This window comes from Delphinus delphis, chromosome 15 (assembly GCF_949987515.2).
Source record: "Delphinus delphis chromosome 15, mDelDel1.2, whole genome shotgun sequence".
In the NCBI taxonomy this organism is placed as follows: Eukaryota; Metazoa; Chordata; class Mammalia; order Artiodactyla; family Delphinidae; genus Delphinus; species Delphinus delphis.
In genome coordinates, this window is record NC_082697.1 from 1,424,984 (window position 1) to 1,447,184 (window position 22,201).

At 60.5% G+C, this 22,201-nt stretch overlaps 1 protein-coding gene across 1 annotated transcript in view; it reads left to right on the top strand.

The window, feature by feature from the left end:
* Positions 1-22,201, top strand: part of LAMA5 (laminin subunit alpha 5) — a 52,882-nt gene that overhangs the window by 10,536 nt on the left and 20,145 nt on the right. The window contains exons 3-27 of the mRNA XM_060033298.2: positions 3,640-3,757; positions 4,565-4,683; positions 4,768-4,938; positions 5,050-5,147; positions 9,880-9,995; positions 10,409-10,527; positions 10,630-10,720; positions 10,924-11,058; positions 11,247-11,309; positions 17,259-17,399; positions 17,481-17,618; positions 17,709-17,843; positions 17,927-18,061; positions 18,145-18,282; positions 18,764-18,816; positions 19,043-19,148; positions 19,294-19,346; positions 19,437-19,542; positions 19,969-20,068; positions 20,226-20,382; positions 20,534-20,672; positions 20,818-20,960; positions 21,037-21,143; positions 21,235-21,388; positions 21,944-22,104. Of these exons, the coding sequence (XP_059889281.1) occupies positions 3,640-3,757; positions 4,565-4,683; positions 4,768-4,938; positions 5,050-5,147; positions 9,880-9,995; positions 10,409-10,527; positions 10,630-10,720; positions 10,924-11,058; positions 11,247-11,309; positions 17,259-17,399; positions 17,481-17,618; positions 17,709-17,843; positions 17,927-18,061; positions 18,145-18,282; positions 18,764-18,816; positions 19,043-19,148; positions 19,294-19,346; positions 19,437-19,542; positions 19,969-20,068; positions 20,226-20,382; positions 20,534-20,672; positions 20,818-20,960; positions 21,037-21,143; positions 21,235-21,388; positions 21,944-22,104 (2,996 nt within the window). The remainder of the gene's footprint in view (positions 1-3,639; positions 3,758-4,564; positions 4,684-4,767; positions 4,939-5,049; positions 5,148-9,879; positions 9,996-10,408; positions 10,528-10,629; positions 10,721-10,923; positions 11,059-11,246; positions 11,310-17,258; positions 17,400-17,480; positions 17,619-17,708; positions 17,844-17,926; positions 18,062-18,144; positions 18,283-18,763; positions 18,817-19,042; positions 19,149-19,293; positions 19,347-19,436; positions 19,543-19,968; positions 20,069-20,225; positions 20,383-20,533; positions 20,673-20,817; positions 20,961-21,036; positions 21,144-21,234; positions 21,389-21,943; positions 22,105-22,201) is intronic.

The following is a 22,201-nucleotide window of genomic DNA, read 5'->3' on the forward strand; positions in this document are numbered from 1 at the left end:
GGGCCTGGCCTAGGGCTCCCCAGCCCCAAGATGGGCCAAGGCAGAGGGGGCGTGCGCTGGCCCTGATGACCTTGTGCTCCCAGGGGCTCCAGCCCCAGCCCAATCCCTGGGACGTGGGTGTCTGCGCCCGGGAGGCTGCCGACCAGCTGTCACCTCCTGCACCGCCATCCCTGGGGCTACAGGGACCCGCGCGGGGTCTGCAGCACCCATTTCCTCTCTAGCCCTCCCTGAATTTCCTGACTCCAGCCCCGCCCGTGTTCGCTCCCCTCCTTCCACCTCTGCCTCTGGGCACCAGCGTGTGCGGAGTGGCTCTGGGTGGCGCCTCTGCGGCATCCCTGCCAGGTGGCTGCCAGCTTCTGCGGGCCTCTTCCCTTTCAAGACTTTCAGAGGCTTCACGGCATTTTGAAAGGGCCTGAACCCTGAGCCCTGGTCTCTGACTTCCTCTGTGCTTGTCCCACTGCCCCACGCCCACCCAGGACCATCTAGCCGCTGAGGCCTGGGACCCACCCAGGGCCCCCAGCTCTCGCCACAGGGCTCTGCAGCCCCCTGCCACCCCCCGCCAGGCGGCGGTCATGGGGCGGATCCCCTCCTGGCGAGCCCTGGCCCTCCGAGGTCGGGCTGCGTGTGGGGGCCATCAGGGGAGCCGTGGCCGAGAGGCGAGTCCGGCTGCTGTCCTGGAGACGTGCCTGCCCCAGAAGAGCCTAATATTTAAAAATAACTCCGGAGGCTTTTGTTTGGCTTTTGCTTTAAAAGACTTTTTTTCCTTTTGCACAGAATTCTGTAGCAGCGGGAGGGGTCAGCCGGCGTTGGCACCGAGTGGAGCCGAGCGGGCAGGGGCGGCGTGGGGAGGGCCGTGTCCAGGGAGGCCGGGGGTCCGCTCTCGCTCCCGAGTCACGCCCAGGGCGGCTGTGCGGCCCTGGGAACCAGGACCAGGTTGGGGACAGGTGGGGAGAGCTGAGCACATGCCTTCCCGTCGCTCCAGCCTGGGCCGGGGCCCCTGTGTGCCAGCCCGATGACCAGGTGGACAGATGGACAGAAGGCAAGGGTCTTCCTTGGAGTGCACCCAGCGTGCGGGCCTGGGGGCAGAAGTTTCCATACTGCCTGTGTCCTGCCCGATTAGCATCTCCGAGTCAATATTTGTGCAAGTGCTCTCAGCTGGGAAAAATGCGACCGGCCCGTAGACCTGGGGGAGGGACAGAGCTGGCCAGCGGAGGGTGCAGCCTGGTGGCCTCGCTCAGGGAAAGGCGGGGGTGGGCCCCAGGGGGCTCGGCGGGAGGCTTTAATCGCCTTGGGGGCCTTCAATGCGGGCCATGCTGCCGCCCCCAGAGCAGCCTGTGTCCACGTCCACTGCACACCCAGGCCCCCCACGCCGCCATGCCCCCCTTTCTCACGAAGACCCCTCCTGGCACAGGGGCCATCTGAGATCCCCAGGGCTCCCTGGAATGCCTGAGAGTTGGCCAAGTTGCCTGCCGGGTGTAGGGTCCATCCCCCCAGAGGCTTGAGCCCCTCCCCTGACTGGGCAGGGCAAAGTGGAAGATGATCTCAAGGCCTGGCAGTGGGTGAATAGGCCCTCATTCCCCGCCAGCACCCAGGGAAAGGCCATTCTTGGCCTGACTTGGGCCCCTCCCTGTAAACTCCAGGCCTTCCGGGAAGGGCAGGACTCAGAATGGGCGTGTCTCAGGGTCTCAGGACCTCATGCCCCCTGCCCCCCACCCACCCTGCCACGCCTGGATTCTTAGCAGGCTGGCCTCCTGAGGGATGGGGCCATGAGGTGTCCATGCTCCCTCCACTGTCCCTCGAGGGGGTCGTCACAGCGGCTTCAGGCTGACCAGGGGTAGGGGGTGACTGTGCGCCTTGGGCAGCCCTGGAGGGCTTCCCCGCTCTGCCCCCATGTGGCCGTAGGCTCGGGGCCTGGCTGGCTGACCGAAGACCAGCTGGTCTGGGGCAGAAGTCCAGAGCAGTGGACACCAGAAGGAAACCTGCTCTTCTGGGCTGGGCAGGGCCCCGTTGAGGGGACGGCGGGCGGCCGGAGGCGTGACGTTGCCCTCAAGGCTGGTGGGCAGTTCAGAGCCCACCTCGGGGTGCCCCTGTGAGCAGGTCTGGCATGGGGGTGTGGGCCGGGGGTCTCCAACGGGGGCACAGGCGCTGTCCACGTATGGTGTGCTCACTAGCTGTGTCTCTGCCCCTCATCTGGGGCCCCCACTCTCTCCGTGTGCAGGGTGGGTGCCCAGGTCTCCCACTGGCCCTGCCCGGCTTTCCTTGGAGCCCAGACTTCACGCACAGAGACCAGCCTGGACGATGGTCTCGTCTTTGGCTTTGGGATGGGGGAGGGGCTCCCTGGCCCTCAGAGCTGTTGAGGTCTGGAAACCACAATCCCTACCCCGTGGTCACCACGCAGGGCAAGCTGAGGCTGGGTGGGCACCAGGGCGCTACCCCCAGAGGTGTGTGGGGTGCACAGCCGATGTGCGCTCTGCTCACGTGCCCACCCTCTCGGGGGTCTCGGTGACTCATCATCGAGGCCACAGGCAGGGCAGGTGCTTCTGCCTGAGCCCATGGGCTGTTCTCAGTGGCCCCAGAGCCCTTTCCTCGGGCCTGTGCCAGGTGGGGCTGGAGTCCCCAAGGCTAAGACCTGCCAGGCTGCAGGGCCAGGGGGCAGTTAGCCAAGGAGGGGCCCCACCAAGCCCCCAGGGGCACAGGACACAGGGACATCCAGGGATGCTGACCTCTGGCCAGGAGGAGAAGAGAGACGAGGGATGGGCCCCTCCCTGGGAGTGAGGTCAGGCCGAGACCCAGGGAGAGAGCAGCAGGTGGGCCCTGGGGGGTTCTGGACGCCTCTGGAAGAGCAGCCTCCCTGCTCCCTGGCCAGGTGCTCCCCCGACGGGCCGGGGCTGGGTTGGCAGGGTTTCCCCGCGCCAGCTTTGGGAGGGCCCGTTTTCATCTGTCTCCCCACTGGGGGCTCCTGACAGCGGCAGGCAGAGGCTGGGCCCTGGTTGCTCCGTGCTGGCTGCCCCTGCAGGCCGGTCAGCGGGTGAAATGGGCGGGTCCCCAGTTGGCTCTGAAGATGATGGGGGCGATGACCAGGGTGAGGCCGTGACGGGGGCCCCCATCCCAGGACAGGGGTTCACCGGCCTGCTGTGCGAGGAGGACAGGCTCCTGGGAGCTTGGGACACTGTCTGGCCATCATCCCAGGCTGGCCACCAGAGCTCTGGGGACAGTGGGATGAGCTCCTGCCTCGGCCTTGCCCAGCCCCACTGCCCAGGCCCAGGAGACAGGCTGCCCGCGTGTGCCCCGTCTGACTCCAGTCCCTGTCAGACCTGCGTGCAGCCTCACAGCAGGGCTCTCCAAGCTCCTGGGGTGGGGCTGGGCCCTGAGGCACCCCCAGGCCCAAGAGGGAGCCCTCCGGAAATGCTGGGTTCCACCGGTCACCTCTGTGTCCTGGCGCAGGCCTCAGTGGCCAGGGGCCGGCCAGTGAGCGAGGGGCTGTTCCCTGAGCCAGCCGGCCCTCTCACCTGGGTGTGCCTGGCCCTTGAGGGCAAACACACAGAGGTCCACTGTGAGCCCCACTTCACGGCGTGGGGCTGGCCCTCCAGGTGGCATGGAAGGGATCTCAGGGGTGTCCATACACTTACCGCCCCGCAGGTTTTCCACGTGGCCTACGTGCTCATCAAGTTTGCCAACTCACCTCGGCCAGACCTCTGGGTGCTGGAGCGGTCCGCGGACTTCGGCCACACCTACCAGCCATGGCAGTATTTCGCCTGTGAGTCTCCCGGGGCCAGGGGTGTCCCCTGGGGTGGGCCGCACGCTCTCTCAGGGTCTCCAGACAGCAGGCCTGCCCTCACGCCGGCTTCTGCATGGGTCAGGGCTGTCGGGTGCATGTCCCGAAGGCTGGTGGGGGTTTGGTGGCTTGTGTCCCTGAAACGGGCATGGCTGGGTCCAGGGGCCCTCGGTACCAGGAGCCTCTCATGCCATCTCCGGGTTTGCTCTGGACTGGCCTTATGCTCCGGCAGCTCCTGAGGTGACAGAGGCGGCCAGCTTAGCTGCCCGGTCAGGAGAGCACGGGAGCCCTGCACCCCTGCTCACTGGCCGGCCATTCCATGTGCCACCTTGACCAGTCATGTCGAAGGGTCTGCTTCGATTGGGCGGGCCTGAGACACGTGTCCCCCCAAACTCCAAGGCCCGAGAGTGAGTGCGGGGCGGTCAGTCCTATAAAGGACAGTCAGGAATGGTCCCCCAAGGATCGGGATGGCAAGGGCCACCCAGGGGACACACTTGTTCTCTGCAGAGAGAGGGACGGGCAAGGCAATCTGGGCTCGGGGCGGGGGCAGCCTGAGCCCTGGCCTTGCCCTCCTGAGGAGCTCCCCTGGCCTCCCAAGTGCCACAGTCTGAAGACCTCGAGGTCTCGAGGGTGGGCGGCGTTCCTGCCTCGTGGTGGATGCTGCCTCCCGGTTGAGGCCATGAGGCTCCAGGGAAGTCCGGGCACGCAGGGCAGCAGGGCGCTGCCGTCGGGCCTCCTCCGAGGGCTTCCCTGGAGCCCTGCGCCCTCACCCTCCGGCGGTTCCCGCAGCCTCCAAGAGGGACTGCCTGGAGCGGTTCGGGCCACGGACACTGGAGCGCATCTCTGGGGACGACGACGTCATCTGCAGCACCGAGTATTCGCGGATCGTGCCCCTGGAGAATGGCGAGGTGGGCGGGGCGGCGCGGGAAGGGGGTGTGGCCGGGCGGTCCCTGCCGGAGCCGCGCCCACGCCTGACCCGCGCCCCTCCGCAGATCGTGGTGTCCCTGGTGAACGGGCGCCCAGGGGCCATGAACTTCTCCTACTCACCGCTGCTGCGTGATTTCACCAAAGCCACCAACATCCGCCTGCGCTTCCTGCGCACCAACACGCTGCTGGGCCACCTCATGGGCAAGGCACTGCGGGACCCCACAGTCACCCGCAGGGTGAGCAGGCAGGCGGGGCTTTGGGGGCTGGTGTGGGCGGGGCCGCGTGGGCTCGGGGTTGGGATCTGGGGGCAGGTGTGGGCGGCCGCTGACTTCCCCGGGCGGGCGCAGTACTATTACAGCATCAAGGACATCAGCATCGGCGGCCGCTGTGTCTGCCACGGCCACGCGGATGTCTGCGACGCTAAAGATCCCACAGACCCTTTCAGGTGAGACCTGTAGCTCCCTGCCCAGCCTAAAGGAGAGGAGGCTTGGTTCCATTACCCACCATGTCCCCCGCCCTTGTGACCTGCGCTGGCCCCTCACTGCTCGGCCTCAGTTTCCCCGTGTGCACTGTGAGGTGGAAGGGCAGTGCCTGGAGCCTGGCTTGGGCCTGTTTGCCCTGCTGCCGGCAGACGTGGAGTCTTGCCTGGACCTGCAAGCCAGCTGCCCCTCCACCCCAGCTGCCCCCAGCTGCCCCCAGCAGAAGCCCCCAGCCCGGTGGAGGGGAGTCAGTGAGAGGTAATCCGCCTGAGGCTGCATGTTTCTCTTCTCTGGGGTAGGGGAAGCTCCCCCGCCTTCCTTGAGAACACAAACGATGACACTCCCTGCTGCCCCCAGCCGTGATCACACCCTATCACCGGCAGGGGCCAAGGCTCAGGACAGGGAGTAGCCCAGAGACCCCCATCTGAGGAGGACCCCACCCAGAGTGGGGCTCTGAGCCCCACCCAGCGTCAGCCAGTAAGGCAGGGCCCACGAACCTGCATCTTTAACAAGCTGCCACTAGATGCTACGTGCCTAAGTGGCTCCAGGCGCCCTACATTCAGCAGTGAGCACGCAGCTCAGTTATCAGCTGGAGCCTGGCGCTCAGCCAGCTCTCCTGGCTCGCAGCCTCGCGGCCGGGTTTGTTCATCTGCTCTGCTCGTTCCTCCCTCCCTCCTTTTTCCCTCCTCGCTTTCCTTCCTCCCTCCCTCCCTCCTTTTTCCCTCCTCGCTTTCCTTCCTCCCTCCCTCCCCCCTCCTTTTCCCCTCCTCGCTTTCCTCCCTCCCTCCCTCCCTCCCCCCTCCTTTTTCCCTCCTCTTTCCTTCCTCCCTCCCTCCCCCTCCTTTTCCCCTCCTCCCTCCCTCCCTCCCCCCTCCTTTTTCCCTCCTCGCTTTCCTTCCTCCCTCCCTCCCCCCTCCTTTTCCCCTCCTCGCTTTCCTCCCTCCCTCCCTCCCTCCCTCCTTTTTCCCTCCTCGCTTTCCTTCCTCCCTCCCTCCCTCCCTCCTTTTTCCCTCCTCGCTTTCCTCCCTCCCTCCCTCCCCCCTCCTTTTTCCCTCCTCGCTTTCCTTCCTCCCTCCCTCCCCCCTCCTTTTTCCCTCCTCGCTTTCCTCCCTCCCTCCCTCCCTCCCTCCTTTTTCCCTCCTCGCTTTCCTCCCTCCCTCCCTCCCTCCCTCCTTTTTCCCTCCTCGCTTTCCTTCCTCCCTCCCTCCCTCCCTCCTTTTTCCCTCCTCGCTTTCCTCCCTCCCTCCCTCCCCCCTCCTTTTTCCCTCCTCGCTTTCCTTCCTCCCTCCCTCCCCCCTCCTTTTTCCCTCCTCGCTTTCCTTCCTCCCTCCCCCCCCCCCTTTCCTTCTTTGCTCCCATCCGTCAGCAGCTGTGTGTGGCCGTCACACATGCTGCCCCAGGAGCACCTGTTCTGGGCAGGCCTGTGCCCGGCGCAGAGGTCCCGGTGGGGCTGAGCGCGCTGGGGGTCTTAAAGCAGGTCCAGGGCTGGACAGGAGGTGCTGGGAGAGGAAGCAGAGCCTGCGATGGGGAGCCCGTGACCAGGCTCCCCAGCCCCCGCCCCCGAGGGGCACCTCCAGCAGGGAGCGGGCGAGCTTCTCCTGCTGCTTCCCTCGCCTCAAGATCACACAGCTCCCACTTCTGCTGGGGTCTTGTTGCTGTGTCCACACCCCAACTGATAGGGGAGGCGAATGAAGCCCAGACAGGGCAGGAGCTCACCCCCGCTCTCACCGTCAGAGCTGCACCAAGAGGTGAGCCCCAGACCTCTCCAGGCATGGCTGATGGGTCTGAAGGTGGAAGAGGTGTGATCACACTCCCCAGAGGACTCAGGCAGGCCCTCAGGACCCGCCTGGCCTGTGCAGTCTCTGCACGGGCCCCAGGCGTGGGTTCCTGCCCGCAGCTTCAAGCACTGAGCTCGGGCGCAGCTAATTGCTCTGGGAAATTAAGTGCCAAGTGGGAACTCGTGATGGTTGGGAAGGGTGCCTGCTGGGTGGCCAAACTGGCCTCAGAGGAGAGGTGGGCCTGCCCTTGCCTGTTGGGAAGACGTCGGCATCCGCCCTGACTCGCCTGCACCTGGGCATTGACGGAGCTCAGCTCACCCTGCAGGTGGGGCTTGGGTGGGGCGCCTCCCCCAGAACCACAAACGCTGACACCCCTCACACACAGTGTCCTGCAGTATCAGCCTGCCCTGCCGCCTCTGCCCCACCCACTGGCCTGTCACCGTCCCTCTGCTTCCGCCCCCCCACCCCGGAAGTGCTCTCCCACCTCCGTCGCCTTGGCCATCGTTCTGAGGGCTGACTACCTGCCCAGTCTGTACTGAGCCCCCTGTTCATTCTCCCCCATCCCTTGGTTTGGAAGTGACATGTTTTGTCTCTATTGGTGTTTTAGTTGAGTCAGGCTAACAAGGTGCCAGAGGCTGCGCGACTTGCAAACAACAGAGATTTACTTCTTGTGGTTCTGGAGGCCGCCGAGGGCCCCCTTGCCTAGTTCATAGCTGGCTGTGTCCTCACAGTGGGGAAGGGGTGAGGGAGCTCTCAGGGGTCTTCTTATTAGGATGCTAGTCCCATTGACGAGGGCTCTACCCTCATGACCTAATCACCTCCCGAAGGCCCCGCTTCCAAACACCATCGCTTTCAGGGTTGGATTTCACATGTGAATTTTGGGTGGACACGAACATTCAATCTGTGGCGATTGGTGATCACCCTTACGTTTCTTTTCTAGTTCTGTCGATTGCAGTGGTAGCCCTCCCTCTTCAGCAGGCGTACTTGACCTCGCCAAAAGCAGATTTAACTAGTTGTCTCCCTGGTGACCCCAGGGAGACTAACCCCAGGCACGGTATCTGCACCCAGCAATGGGTCCATCACCTTGACTGCCAGCTCCTGTTCTCTGTCCTTCCTTGGCTGCCAGGGCATCCCTGGGGACTCAGTTTCCTTTTCGTTTAGTACTTTCCATGAGAGTCTGTTAGTCCTTGGATGGCTGTTCTGCCCTCACTCTTGGGTGATAGTTTAGCTGGCTGTAGGATTCCTGGTTGATGGCTGGCCGTGTCTCTCAGCACTTGGGAAATGTCATTTCAGTCTCTTGGCATCTTCTGGTGGTTGGGAGAGTCTGCTGTCATCTGCACCGTTGTCCCTCTGGGTTTTATGCCTCTTCTAGGTGTTTCTGTGATCTTGCCTCAGTGCTCTGCAGGTTTACTCTGCATTGTTGAGTAGTGGACATGTTTCCTGTTGCTCAAGGGTTGTGCTTTTTGAATTTAAAAATATGTGTCTTCGTTATTTCAGGACCGTTTTTGGCCATTGGCCCTCTAGGACTCTGAGCTCTCCCCTCGCTCCCTCTTTTCTCTTTCTGGAATTCCTGTTATACAGGTGGGAACGTGGGTGGCTTCCTTGGGTCTCGGGACTTCTTGTATTCCCGCCTCTGCCTCCTGAGCTGCTCTCTGGATGGCTTCTTCAGTTCATTGAATCTCTCTTCAGCTGTGTCTGATCCGCTGTGTAGCCCATCCTTTGAGTCTTTAATTTCAGTCATTTTATTTTTCATTTATAGAAGTTCTGATTGGTTCTTTGGTCACATCTGCCTTTTTTTCATAGCATTGTGGTTTTTATTATGTCTTAGGTTCTTTTGGTTATAATCTTTAAACACTCTCTTTTTATGGTTTCTACTCAATTGCTCCATTAAATGAAGCTCCGGGGTGCAGCCCTGCTGTTGGTTGCGTCGGGTGACCCTGTTGGGTTGTTTCTCTGCAGGTTCTTCAGCGGGGCTTCATCCGTGTGATGGGGTGTGCCCTGGATTGGGAAGAATCCCTCCAGCGTGGTGTTTCAAGGGCTTTTGACAGACACCCTACTTTTTGTGTTCATTTCTTGGTTTAGGGGTGCCCTGACTACGTAGATTCTTGAAAAACCAAACCCCGGCCACAGGTTCTTCGTCACAGATCCTTGGCCCTTCCTGTGATGACCTCTCTGTGGCAGGTTATTCCTGCTTCCTTCCTGAACACCAAGGAGCGGTGGGGCTGAGTCCCAGGGCCCTGCGGCCCCTCGTGGGGGAGGGGCTAGAGCATGATTTGGAGCTCTGGGTCTCTTCTTCTTGGACTGGCTCCTGGGGGCTGCTCAGGACCTGCACAGCACCACAGCTGTGGTGCTGACCCAGGACCGAGGGGCAAACGGCCCAGGGATGGGGCTGTGATTCCTGCTCTCCACCTGGCTGAGCTGAGGAGGTGTGTGCTGGAGATGGGGTTCTGTGCAGTGGGTGGCTGCAACCTCGGTCCTCAGCTGCGGCCAGCTGTCCACCTGCCCACTGAGCCAACAGGAGCTGCTCTCCAGGACAGCAGGCAGGATTCCAGCTCTCTGACTGGTGTCCACCCCCGGATGGAAGAGGAAGCCGTTCTTGGCCACTTGCTCCTGGGGAGGTGCCCTGGATACATGGGGGCGTCTGGCTGAGTCCAGGGCTGCCTGCTGAGCGAGACCTGGGTCTCAGAGCTGGCCCAGGAGAGCTGTAGACTTGGCCTCGGGTCCTGGCTGTGGTGGAACTAAATCCTGAAGGGCCCAGGGCTCCAGGCTGACCTGTGGACAGGGGCCACCCGCGCTGACCACTCAGCACCCTGCCCCAGCTCCCACCCTCCGTGAAGGCCCTGCACAGCCCCGCCTTTCTCGTGTCCCTGGGGGCCCGTGGCGGATCTGAGCGCTTTCTGTGCCCGCGTGCCCCCCACAGGCTGCAGTGCGCTTGCCAGCACAACACGTGTGGGAGCTCCTGTGACCGCTGCTGCCCCGGCTTCAACCAGCAGCCATGGAAGCCGGCAACCACGGACAGCGCCAACGAGTGCCAGTGTGAGTGCCCCCGCACGTGCTCACACGCCAGCGCGGTGCTCTCACGTGCGCTCACGTGCACATGGTGTGCACACACGTTCACACAGGCTCTTGCATGTGCTGACGCCCACACGGTACACTCACGCACACACACACGTTCACACATGTACACTCTAGATACCAGGTATACACGCATGTGCTTGTGCACACTTGTGTGTGTGCACATGTGCTAACAATACGTACACGGCTCACGCGTGTTCACACACGCTTAAACACGCCCACACGCGTGCTGTTGGCACACGGGCAGCGTGGCACGTTCTGTCCCCTGAGCCAGGCCGCGTTTGGGGTCACCCGTGGCTTGCGGGACGTGCCCCAGGGGTCCCAGTCGGGCGGGGTCACGGAGGCGTGCTGACAGCTGAGCCCCCACTCTCCAGCCTGCAACTGCCATGGCCACGCCCACGACTGCTACTACGACCCTGAGGTGGACCGGAGCAACGCCAGCCAGAACCAGGACCGCGTCTACCGGGGCGGGGGCGTGTGCATCGATTGCCAGGTGGGCGGGGTCCGTGTGAGGCCAGGCGTGGGGCTGAGGAGGCGGGCAGGCCCTCGTGGGGGCGGGGCTGCCCCTGGACTCAGCGGCCCCGCCCCTCCACAGCATCACACCACCGGCATCAACTGTGAGCGGTGCCTGCCCGGCTTCTACCGCTCCCCAGACCACCCGCTCGACTCACCCCATGCCTGCCGCCGTGAGTGGGGGCGGCCCGGGTGGGGTGGCCTGGGCGGGGGCATTCTAAGGGGTGTCCAGGAGCAGGGTCTGCCCAGGTCGGGGTGTCCTGGGGGCCTTCGCGGCTCTCGTCCCACCTCCCAGGCTGGGGAGGCAGACGCTGCCCCTTCGCGGGGCCTGCAAGCCCTGGACTTGGGTTCCCCTGACTTCCCGCCCCCTGCCCAGGCTGTGACTGCGAGTCGGACTTCACGGACGGGACGTGCGAGGACCTGACGGGCCGCTGCTACTGCCGGCCGAACTTCACGGGGGCGCGATGCGATGCGTGTGCCGAAGGCTTCAGCGGCTTCCCGCGCTGCCACCGTGAGGGCGCGGCCTGGGGGCGGGGGCAGGCCCTGAGCCCCTGAGCATCCCCGCCTGCTGGGCTTGGAGCCGGGCGGGGGACCCCAGGGGGGACTCTTTCGTCCTGCCTGTATCTCCAGTGATGCCGAGAGACACGGGTGGCCGGGCACTGAGCCAGCCTGGCTGACGCTTGCTGTCTCCTTCCTCAGCGGTGCCGTCCTTCTCTCACAATGACACGGGGGAGCAGGTGCTGCCGGCCGGACAGATTGTGCGTAAGTGTCCCCCGAGGTCTCCATCCTGCCCTGGGCCTCACCGGAGCCGTGGGGCAGGAGGGGCCACACCCAGGCCCCCGGAGAGCGGGTATTTCCGTTCTGTTCACCACGTCTCTGCGGCTTTCCATTTCATGCAAATATTACGTATTTGTGCTAGAAAACCGTGAAAAATATAGGTGGGCGGAATGCTAGAGAAGAGAGGTGTGCAGAACCGCATCTCCTGCGGACAAGCCCTCCTCCCTCTGCGTGCGCGCTGTGTTTATAAACAGCCGTGTGCGCCGTGCGCGCTGTTGTGTAATCGCGTCTCCCGCCCACGCCATCCTGTAAACACATCCTTTCGTGTCCCACGTTGTGCAGACAGATGTGGCTCTTGCTTAACCTGCTCTCAATTCTTGGAAATTTAGGTTCTTTCCAGATTTTATTAAAATAACACTACAGTAAACCTCCTTGCGACTAAAGCTTTCCATGAATTCTTAACTACTTCCGTAGCACGCTTTCCTGGAAGAAGGCTCTGGGTCACTAGACGTGCATGTTCAGGGACCTTCTTGGCCATAGGTTGCCAAACCGCTCTCCTGACATAAAATCGTCTACCAGGTGGAATGGCAACAGCCGCGTCACGTGTGTGGGGCGTTGCTGTCGCTACCCGGCAACATTCATTATCGCAGAAATCTTCTCATTGGTTCACTTCCCCACTTTTCGGTTTTCCTGGAATTGGGATGCGCCTTTCAGTTGACGGCTTACTGATGTCTAATTGGCCGGCGTCTTCCTTTCACAGCAGTACAAAATCGTGGTGCGTCCTGTAATTGGTTGTGTCTTAGATCAGATGGCATTTGGTATTTCCTTGGTTTTGGCTGCGTTTCTTTGCCTCGTTTGCAAGGTTGAATCTTTCTCTTTTTTTTTTTAACATGTAAGTATTTACTTATGAATACATTTTGTTTGTTTATTTATATATATATATTTTTTGGCCGCACCACACGGCATGTAGAGAACTTCCTCGACCAGGGACCAAACCCGCGCCCCCTGCAGTGGAAGCACAGTCTTAACCACTGGACCGCCAGGGAGGTCCAAGGTTGAATCTTCTCTTGCGTTTCGTGACTCCTGTTGCTTTCACTTGTGAATTTCCCATCCGAGGTTGTGGCTCAGTTTTCTTCTCACTGGTTTGCTGCTAGGAGCTCTTTCTGTATTAACTATATTATCTGTTCCTCACGCGTCATGTGCTTTCCTCCCAGTGGGTAATTTGCCCTTCCTGTTATTTTTTTCACTGAATCTGTTGACCTGGTTCTTCCTGGTGTCTGACTCGGTCATATCTCAATGGAGGTCCCTAAACCCAACTATTTGCATATCTCTTGGTTCTTTGGCGGTTTTCTTTTTGACGTTTAAATGTTTAGTTTTTCATCATGGGGTAAAGCAGGGGTCAGCAGGTTTTTTCTGAAAAGGGCCGGACAGTAAATGTTTTAGACTTAGAGCGCCGTGTGTTCCCTGTTACAAAGCTTCAGCTCTGCTGTTGTATGTTGCAGCTTGGAAGTGGCCATGGACCATGTGCAAGTGAATGGGCATGGCTGTGTTCCAATAAAACTTTATAAACCAGGCACAGGCACCTTGGACTGAAGTTCGCCAATCCCTGGTATAAACTTGAAAATCCCTCCTTTCTCCACTGGCCCTTGGTGAGCACTCAGTAATTGTGCTGGTGCAGCATTTCACTTTTAATCTGTGAACCGTAGGATGAATTCTGCTAATATCCTTCCTACTGTGGACCCAGCATTGAACATAAACGTTTTGTGTCTATATTCGTGAGTGAGGCTGGGTGAAAGCCTTGTTGTTTTTTTGGTACCATCTTGTTTTGGTTTTGTAATTCATCTTGTAGAATACTTGAAAAACAATCCATACTTTGTTATGCTCCAGAGCAGATTAAAAATCACGGGAATTATCAGGCTTCCCTGGTGGTGCAGTGGTTAAGAATCAGCCTGCCAATGCAGGGACACGGGTTCGAGCCCTGGTCCGGGAAGATCCCACATGCCGCGGAGCAACTGAGCCCGTGCACCACAACTACTGAGTCTGCGCTCTAGAGCCCGCGAGCCACAACTACTGAGCCCGTGTGCCTAGAGCCCGTGCTCTGCAACAAGGGAAGCTACCACAATGAGAAGCCCATGCACCACAGCAAAGAGTAGCCTCCACTCACCACAACTAGAGAAAGCCCACGTGCAGCAACGAAGATGCAGTGCAACCAAAAATAAACAAATAAATAAATTTATTTTTTGAAAAAATCACAGGAATTATCAATTTCTTAAAAGCTTGTTAGAAGTTACTTAAAAAACCATCTGGTCCTGACACCTGTTTCCCATGGAGAGCTTAGATGATGGTTTTCTTTTCTTTTATTACGTGTGTTTATTTTGTATCTCATTGTAAGTCAGTTTTAAAATTTTTATTTATTTATTTAGGGCTGCGTTGGGTCTTCGTTTCTGTGCGAGGGCTTTCTCTAGTTGTGGCAAGCGGGGGCCACTCTTCATCGCGGTGCGCGGGCCTCTCACTGTCGCGGCCTCTCGTTGCGGGGCACAGGCTCCAGACGCGCAGGCTCAGTAGTTGTGGCTCACGGGCCTAGTTGCTCCGCGGCATGTGGGATCTTCCCAGACCAGGGTTCGAACCCGTGTCCCCTACATTGGCAGGCAGATTCTCAACCACTGTGCCACCAGGGAAGCCCAGTCAGTTTTGATTATTTATATTTTGTTAGCAAATTGTTTGTCATTTGGATGTTTAAAGGTATTGGCATAAAGTTATGCACGACATTCTGTACATGATTTTTAAATTTCCTTTCATTCCTTTTGTCTATATTTATTTTCTCTTTTTCTTTTTTTTCCTACCTTTATTACACCCAGCAGAAGTTTGTTGAGTTTATTGGTGTTCTCAAAGTGCAGCTTACTCATCTGCTGGAGTTTTTCTCTGTTTAGTTTGGGAGAGAGATTTTATTTCCTAATACGGAAAAAAAAATTTTTTTTAAGATTTTTTAAAAAATTATCTTTTGGCTGCGTTAGGTCTTTGTTGCTGTGCGCGGGCTTTCTCTAGTTGCGGCGAGTGGGGGCTCCTCTGCATTGTGGTGTGCGGGCTTCTCATTGTGGTGGCTTCTCTTGTTGCAGAGCACTGGCTCTAGGTAAGCGGGCTCAGTAGATGTGGCTCGCGGGCTCGGGGGCACAGCCTCAGTAGTTGTGGTGCACGGGCTTAGTCGCTCCGCAGCATGTGGGTTCTTCCAGGACCAGGGCTTCAACCTGTGTCCCCTGCATTGGCAGGTGGATTCTTAACCACTGTGCCATCAGGGAAGTCCTAGTGTAGAAAATTCTGAACTAAAACCATCTTTCTTTTTTTCATTGCAGTATAACTGGCATACATTATTATATTAGTTTCAGGTATATAACACCACGATTTTGTATTTTTATATATTGTGAAATGATCATCACAGAAAGTCTAGCTAACGTCTGTCACCACACCTAATTACCATTTTTTTCTCATGATGAGTACTTTGAAGATCTAATCTCTTAGCAACTTTCAATTATGCAGCAGAGTATTAACAACTCCTGCCGCCATGCTGTGCATTACATCGCCATGACTTGTTTATTTTATACCTGGAAATTTGCACCTTTTGACACCCTTCACCCATTTCACCCAACCCCCAATCCCCACCTCTGGCAACTACCAATCTGTTTTCTGTATCCATGAACTCGACTGTGTGTGTGTGGGGGGGGGTTAAGAGTCTACATATAAGTGAGATCATACAGTATTTGTCTTTCTGTACATTTTTTATGTATTATTTTTATAGCTTCTTGAATTGTTATTTTTAGTCTCTCTTAATTATCTACAAAAGGTTTAAAGCATTTTCTCTCAATCGGGTGATTTTATTCTGCAGGAAAATGTCTGGAGACTTCTTTGGTTGTTATAACTGGGGGGGGTGCCACTGTCACCTAGTGGGTGAGGGCCAGGGATCGTGCTAAATATCCTACAGTGCACACGACAGCCCCCATCAGCACGATGAAGAGTTATCCAGGCCAGAATGTTACTGGTGCCAAGGTTGAGAAACCCTGGGTTAAAGCTATAAATTTGCTTCAGAGGGTAGCTTTGGCTAGCTGTCCCATAGGGTTGATATGCTGGGTTCTCACAGCTGTTCCTTTCTAAGCAGTGTATCATTTCAGTTTTCATTTTCCTTTTGATCCGAGTTGTTTAGAACAGCGTTTGTCATTTCAGGTGGTTAGGTTTCCATTCCATCCTTATTTTTTTTTGATGGTTCAGTCCTAATTTTACTGCATCATGGTCAGATTTTATTTATTTATTTTTAATTATTATTTTTTTAATTTTACGTATTTTTGGCCGCGTTGGGTCTTCATTGCTGTGCGTGGGCTTTCTCTAGTTGCGGCGTGTGGGCTTCTCTTCGTTGTGGCGCGTGGCTTCTCTCTCACTGCAGTGGCTTCTCGTTGCAGAGCACAGGCCCTAGGCGCACGGGTTTCAGTAGTTGCAGCACGCAGGCTCAGTAGTTGCAGCACTCGGGCTCTAGAGCGCAGGCTCAGTAGTTGTGGCGCGTGGGCTTAGTTGCTCTACGGCATGTGGGATCTTCCCAGACTAGGGATTGAACCCATGTCCCCTGCACTGGCAGGTGGTTTCTTAACCACTGCACCACCAGGCAAGTCCAAATCCTAATTTTTGTCACATTCTGGGAACAGTATGTTCAGTTCTTCTATGACAATGGTTTTGCCAAATTCTCCTCCCACTACGATAGTTTTAGTTTTCAGCACCCCTGGACCGTATGTCTCCTGCTTTTTGAGCCTTGCGTATGCTGCATCTCTTGAGGCAAGTCCTTTTTCTCAACACACAACATCCCTCTTTGTCTCCACGAATGCTCGTGCCTTGGGCTCACCACGCTCCATGCTCCCCTTCTCTGTGTCCGTGCCACCCACTCTCCCTTCTGGAAGCTCTTTGTTTCCTGTCCAGATCCTTGGTTCAAGGTGCATTCTTTCAGAAGGACATGACTGGATTCTCCTTCAAGAGTCCAGCCGATGCCTTTGGGTTTATCTCGTGAGAGGAGATGTGGCCCAGCGGAGGGACTGTGACTGCTGTCAATTTGGGTCACACCTGCCCCAGTTGTATTTCTCTCATCCTGCTTAAATTTTTCCTTTCCCGACTTTTGCTGGATTGACCAACAAAACGTGTTTTGGTTGGTTTGTGTTTTCTTCTCCAAGGGCTTGCGAGTTCTGTTTCTGTCTTCTGGTCTGGCCCGAGGTTACCCTCATGCTTTGACAAATACTGAACCATTATTCCATGTCAGTAGCAAAAATTAAATAGTATTACCCCCTTTTTGTGCATCAGTTAAGACATTTAGCACACTTTTTCTTTTTTATTCCTAATCCCCAGAATTATTTATGAAGAGTAGGATTTTCTTTTCACTTTGTTATGATTTTGTTTTTGCATTTTCTTTGGTTGTGTCGATGCCCGCAGTTGACTTGGTTTCTACATTATACACAACTAATTATGTGTAGTGGTCCTGATTTCACCTCAGGCCACTGTTTTCCCAAAATATCAGCTTTCCCTTGTTGGGATTTATTTATTTATTTATTTATTTATTTTGCGGTACGCGGGCCTCTCACTGCTGTGGCCTCTCCCGTTGCGGAGCACAGGCTCCGGACGCGCAGGCTCAGCGGCCATGGCTCACGGGCCCAGCCGCTCCGCGGCACATGGGATCCTCCCGGACCGGGGCACGAACCCGTGTCCCCTGCATCGGCAGGCGGACTCTCAACCACTGCGCCACCAGGGAAGCCCCCTTGTTGGGATTTTTAAAGTCTTTTTCGTTTTGCATGAGTGCAGTGTCAAGTGTAAGGAAAGGAGTTTTGTGGAGAAGGGAGGGGTTTTTTTTGGGGGGGGCGGCTGGGGTCCACGGGGCCCCTGAGACTCCTCCCCCCCACCCCCCCACAGACTGTGACTGCAGCGCCGCTGGGACCCAGGGCAACGCCTGCCGGAAGGACCCACGGGTGGGGCGCTGCGTGTGCAAACCCAACTTCCAGGGCACGCACTGTGAGCTCTGCGCCCCGGGCTTCTACGGCCCGGGCTGCCAGCGTGAGTCCAGCTCCGTCCCCGTCTCCGTCCCCTCGTGGATCCCAGGAGCCCAGCCCCTCTGTGACCACCTCCTCCCTGCAGCCTGCCAGTGCTCCAGCCCCGGCGTGGTGGACGGAACCTGTGACCGCGACTCGGGCCAGTGCACGTGCCGGGCAGGATTCGAGGGGGCGGCGTGCGACCGTTGTGCCCCTGGCTACTTCCACTTCCCCCTCTGCCAGCGTGAGCGCAGCGCCCCCAGTGGAGGGTGGGAGGGGGGCTGGGGTCTCGGCCTGCCTGGCTCAGGGCCCCGTGCGCCTCTCGGCCCCGCAGTGTGCGGCTGCAGCCCCACAGGGACCCTGCCCGAGGGCTGCGATGACGCTGGCCGCTGCCCGTGCCGACCCGAGTTTGACGGCCCCCACTGTGACCGCTGCCGCCCGGGCCACCACAGCTACCCCGAGTGCCACGGTGAGCAGAGGGCCTCGGGGGCCCTGGGCGGGGTGGGAGGGCCACCCGCAGGTCCCCAGGGCCTGACCCCGAGTCCTCTGCAGCCTGCGCCTGCGACCCCCGGGGTGCCCTGGACCAGCTGTGTGGGGCAGGCGGGGTGTGCCGCTGCCACCCCAGCTACGCGGGTGCCACCTGCCAGGAGTGCAGCCCAGGCTTCCACGGCTTCCCCGACTGTGCCCGTGAGTGCCCTGGTGGGAGGGGGGTGGGGGAGGGCGTGTGCCCACCGCGTACTCACACCCCGCTCTCCTCCCCCCTCCCCCAGCCTGCCACTGCTCCCCCGAAGGCTCCCTGCACACAACCTGCGACCCCCACAGCGGGCAGTGCAGCTGCCGACCCCGAGTGACGGGGCTGCACTGTGACATGTGTGTGCCCGGTGCCTACAACTTCCCCTATTGCGAAGGTGAGGCTGGTGCCGTGCGTGTCATGTGCTGCATGTTCCCATGACCGTCCCTGTGCTCTGTGCGCTCGTGTGTGTTCACATGGCTCACGTGCTGCGTTCACGAGTGTCCGTGTGTCATGCATGTGCGTTCGCGTGCTGTGAGTGGTTCTTGGACGTGCCTGTTTACTTGCATGTGGTCACGTGGTGTGTCTGTTTATGCTTGTTCACGTGCTTTGTGCTCACATGACTTCACACGTGTTTGCCTGTTGTGTGTCTCATTGCGTGTTCATGATCACGTGCTGTGTGTGGGGGGAGGGCACATGCCCTCACGGCTGCGGGCACCAGGGCATGTAGGCACACGTGGTTTCTTGCCTGTTCACATGTGTGGGAGGCGTGTGTGTTGGCTCCCATGGAGCCTCGGGTCCTGGCCAGGCCTGGGGAAGCCCTTGGCCGTCGGGGTCAGTGACTGAGTAATGACGGTGGCCTGGGCATCTCTCCACAGCTGGCTCCTGCCACCCTGCTGGCCTGGCCCCAGCCGATCATGATCTTCCTGAGGTGAGCCCAGGTCAGCCCTCTGGGGCCGAGGCCATCACTTCCAGAGGGACCATCACTTCCTCAGCTGCTCGGTTGCCACGACAACCTCAGAGCCCATTTGTTCGCCTGGCCGCTCCTCTGTCCTCACTGCAGGGTTGTGCCAGAGATGGGACAGGGCTCCAGGGCTGAGGGTTTGCGGGTAGGAGGGCAGGGGCCCACTCTGACCCTCAGTCTCGTCCTCTCCCAGGTGCACATCCCTTGTAGGTGCCGGGCTCACGTGGAGGGGCCGAGCTGCGATCGCTGTAAACCTGGGTTCTGGGGGCTGAGTCCTAGCAACCCTGAGGGCTGCACCCGTGAGTCTGCCCGGAGTGGGTGTCGGGGAGCTGGGGGAGACCCCTGGGGTGGGGGAGGGCTGGCTCCACAGAGCTGGGGCGGGGATGGAGTTCAGGGCCTCCTGCCCCCTGCTCTGTTCTCAGGCCCACTCTGCCCCTTCCCCAGGCTGCAGCTGTGACCCCAGGGGCACACTGGGTGGAGTTGCTGAGTGCCAGCCGGTGAGTCTGAGGACCCAGGTATTGGGGGCTGTGGGAGCCGCGCGTAGGGACCCTCCCCTGCCTGGTCCCACCTTCTCCCTCGGCCCCCAGGGCAACGGCCAGTGCTTCTGCAAGCCCCATGTATGCGGCCACACCTGCGCGGCCTGCAAGGATGGCTTCTTCGGGCTGGACCAGGCTGACTACTTCGGCTGCCGTGGTAAGCGGCCGCTTACGCGGCCCTCGGACCCCATCCTGGGGGATGCTGAGGCCCAGGAGGGGCAGAGGGGGCAGGGGCCCAGCCAGGGCCCAGGCACGGCGTGGTACTTGCCGAGCTGCTTCTAGATGCCGGCCAGACCCGTGCCGGGCGTGGGAGCGAGGAGGCAGGTTTCGCCCCTCGGTGCTTCCCCCTTCCAACCCTTTCCCCTGGCGGCAGGCGTCACTGACCGATCCCAGGGCCCTTGCCCCTGGACTCAGAGCCTCTGTTGTCCAGGGACCCAGGCAGCCCCTGGGGGAGGTGAGGCGGTCTCTCAGCCCAGCCGCTCTTGGCGGAGGGTGGGTGGAGCACCGAGGCTGGGCGGGGGCTGGCGGGGCAGGCGGGGCCGACGGGGGCGGGGCCACATTGACTTGCTCCCTCCCGCCGCAGGCTGCCAGTGCGACGTTGGCGGAGCTCTAGGACAGGGCTGTGAGCCGAGGACAGGCGCCTGCCTGTGCCGCCCCAGCACCCAGGGCCCCACCTGCAGCAAGTGGGTGCCCCCGCCCCGGCTGGGCGGGCGGGCAGGGGGCTGGGGCGGCAGCTTGTCCCCCGGGCTTCTCCCTGGGGGCCCTGGTGAGCGGGCAGGGCCAGTGCCCGCCCTGCCCAGACCGGCTGCCAGCTGCCCTGACCGGCCCTGCCGTGGCCAGGCCGGCGCAGGACCACTACCTTCCCGACCTGCACCAGCTGCGCCTGGAGCTGGAGGAGGCGGCCACGCCCGAGGGCCACGCCGTGCGGTTCGGCTTCAACCCCCTCGAGTTCGAGAGCTTCAGCTGGAGGGGCTACGCGCAGATGGCACCCATCCAGGTGGGTGCGGTGCCGCCCCATCCTGGGGCCTGGCTGAGTGCCCGCTGTGGCTGGCCGAGTGGCGGGCAGGCCCCTGAGGTCGCAGGGCCGGGCCGGGAATGGCCAGGGAGGAGCAGCCCCGACGTTCCACGCCCACCCCTCCCCACCGCAGCCCAGGATCGTGGCAAGGCTGAACGTGGCCTCCCCTGACCTCTTCCGACTGGTCTTCCGCTACGTCAACCGCGGGACCTCGAGCGTGAGCGGGCGGGTCTCCGTGCACGACCAGGGCAAGTTTGCCACCTGCACCAACTGTGAGTGTGGGGGGGCTACCCCCTGGGCCCAGCCCCATGCACGCCTCGCCCCAGCCCGCCCCACCTCGTCCCCGCACGTGGGTGGGAGGCCAGGCCCATCCCGCTGGCCATGCCGTGCCCAGGAGTCTTGCCGTCCCCACCCCAGGCGCAGAGCAGAGCCAGCCCGTGGCCTTCCCGCCCAGCACGGAGCCTGCCTTCGTCACCGTGCCCCAGAGGGGCTTTGGGGAGCCCTTCGTGCTGAACCCCGGTGCCTGGGCCCTGCTCGTGGAGGCCGAGGGGGTGCTCCTGGTGAGGTGGGGCTGAGCGGGCTGGGGCAGGGCGTGGGGCGGGGGCCACGGCACCTAACCTCCCCCCCGCTCCCCAGGACTACGTGGCTCTGCTGCCCAGCGCCTACTACGAGGCGGCCCTCCTGCAGCTGCGGGTGACCGAGCCCTGCATGTTCCAGCCCGACGCGCAGCGCTCCGGGGACCAGTGAGGGCCAGCCGGTGGGGGAGGGGGCGGGCTTGACCCTTGCTGTGCTCAGGCCGCCTGCCCCGTGCTCACCAGACTGTGTGCCCCCCAGCTGCCTCCTCTACACCCACCTGCCCCTGGACGGCTTCCCCTCCGCCGCTGGGCCTGAGGCCCTGTGTCGCCACGGCAACAGCTTACCCCGGCCCTGCCCCACGGAGCAGCTCAGCCCTGCCCACCCGCTGCTGGTCGCCTGCCAGGGCGCAGATGTGCGTGTCCCTGGGACCCCACGGGGGTGGGCGGGGTCAAGACTTGGGGAGACGTGCCCATGGCCTGGCGGGGAGGGGGTGTCCACGTTGCAGTGACAGGACCCAGGCGCAGGGCAAGCGTGATGGCGGGCAGAGCATGGGTGGCACAGCCGGGGGCCCAAGGCCAGCCCGCCAGCTAAGGCAGCACCTGCTGCCTTCTGGGGCTCTGACCGTGGGAGTCGATGCCTCGGGGCCTCATCCGTACACGGGGTGCAGATGGCCCAGCCCTCCAGCTTATTGTGAGGAGGTGGCAAGTCGCTGCTTCACTTCAGGCACCGGACACTCTACAGTGATGAAGCCGGCAGGCCACGGGTGGGCGGGGGGCCTCGGAGCAAGTGGAAGTTGGAAGCCGAGTGGCCGTGGGAGTGCCCCAGGCAGCAGGGATGGCGGGCACACAGGCCCTGAGATGGGGGACGAGGCTGTGCGGGGAGGGGATGGGAAGGACCGTGTTCAGAAGTGTCCTGTTCTCTAGGTGGGGGGCTGGGGCGGGGGCCTCACATTGCCCTGTCCCCCCAGGTGGACGTCCAGCTTCAGGTGGCGGTGACGCAGCCAGGCCCCTATGCCCTGGTGGTGGAGTACGCCAATGAGGACGCCCGCCAGGAGGTGGACGTAGCTGTGCACACCCCCCAGCGGGCCCCCCAGCAGGGGGCGCTCACCCTCCACCCCTGCCCATACAGGTGTCTAGGGAGTGGGGAGAGGATTCAAGCCCGGGGGCCGGTGGAGGGCTCTGGGCTCCAGGGCTGCCCTACCCACTGACCACCCCTGCCTGTCCCC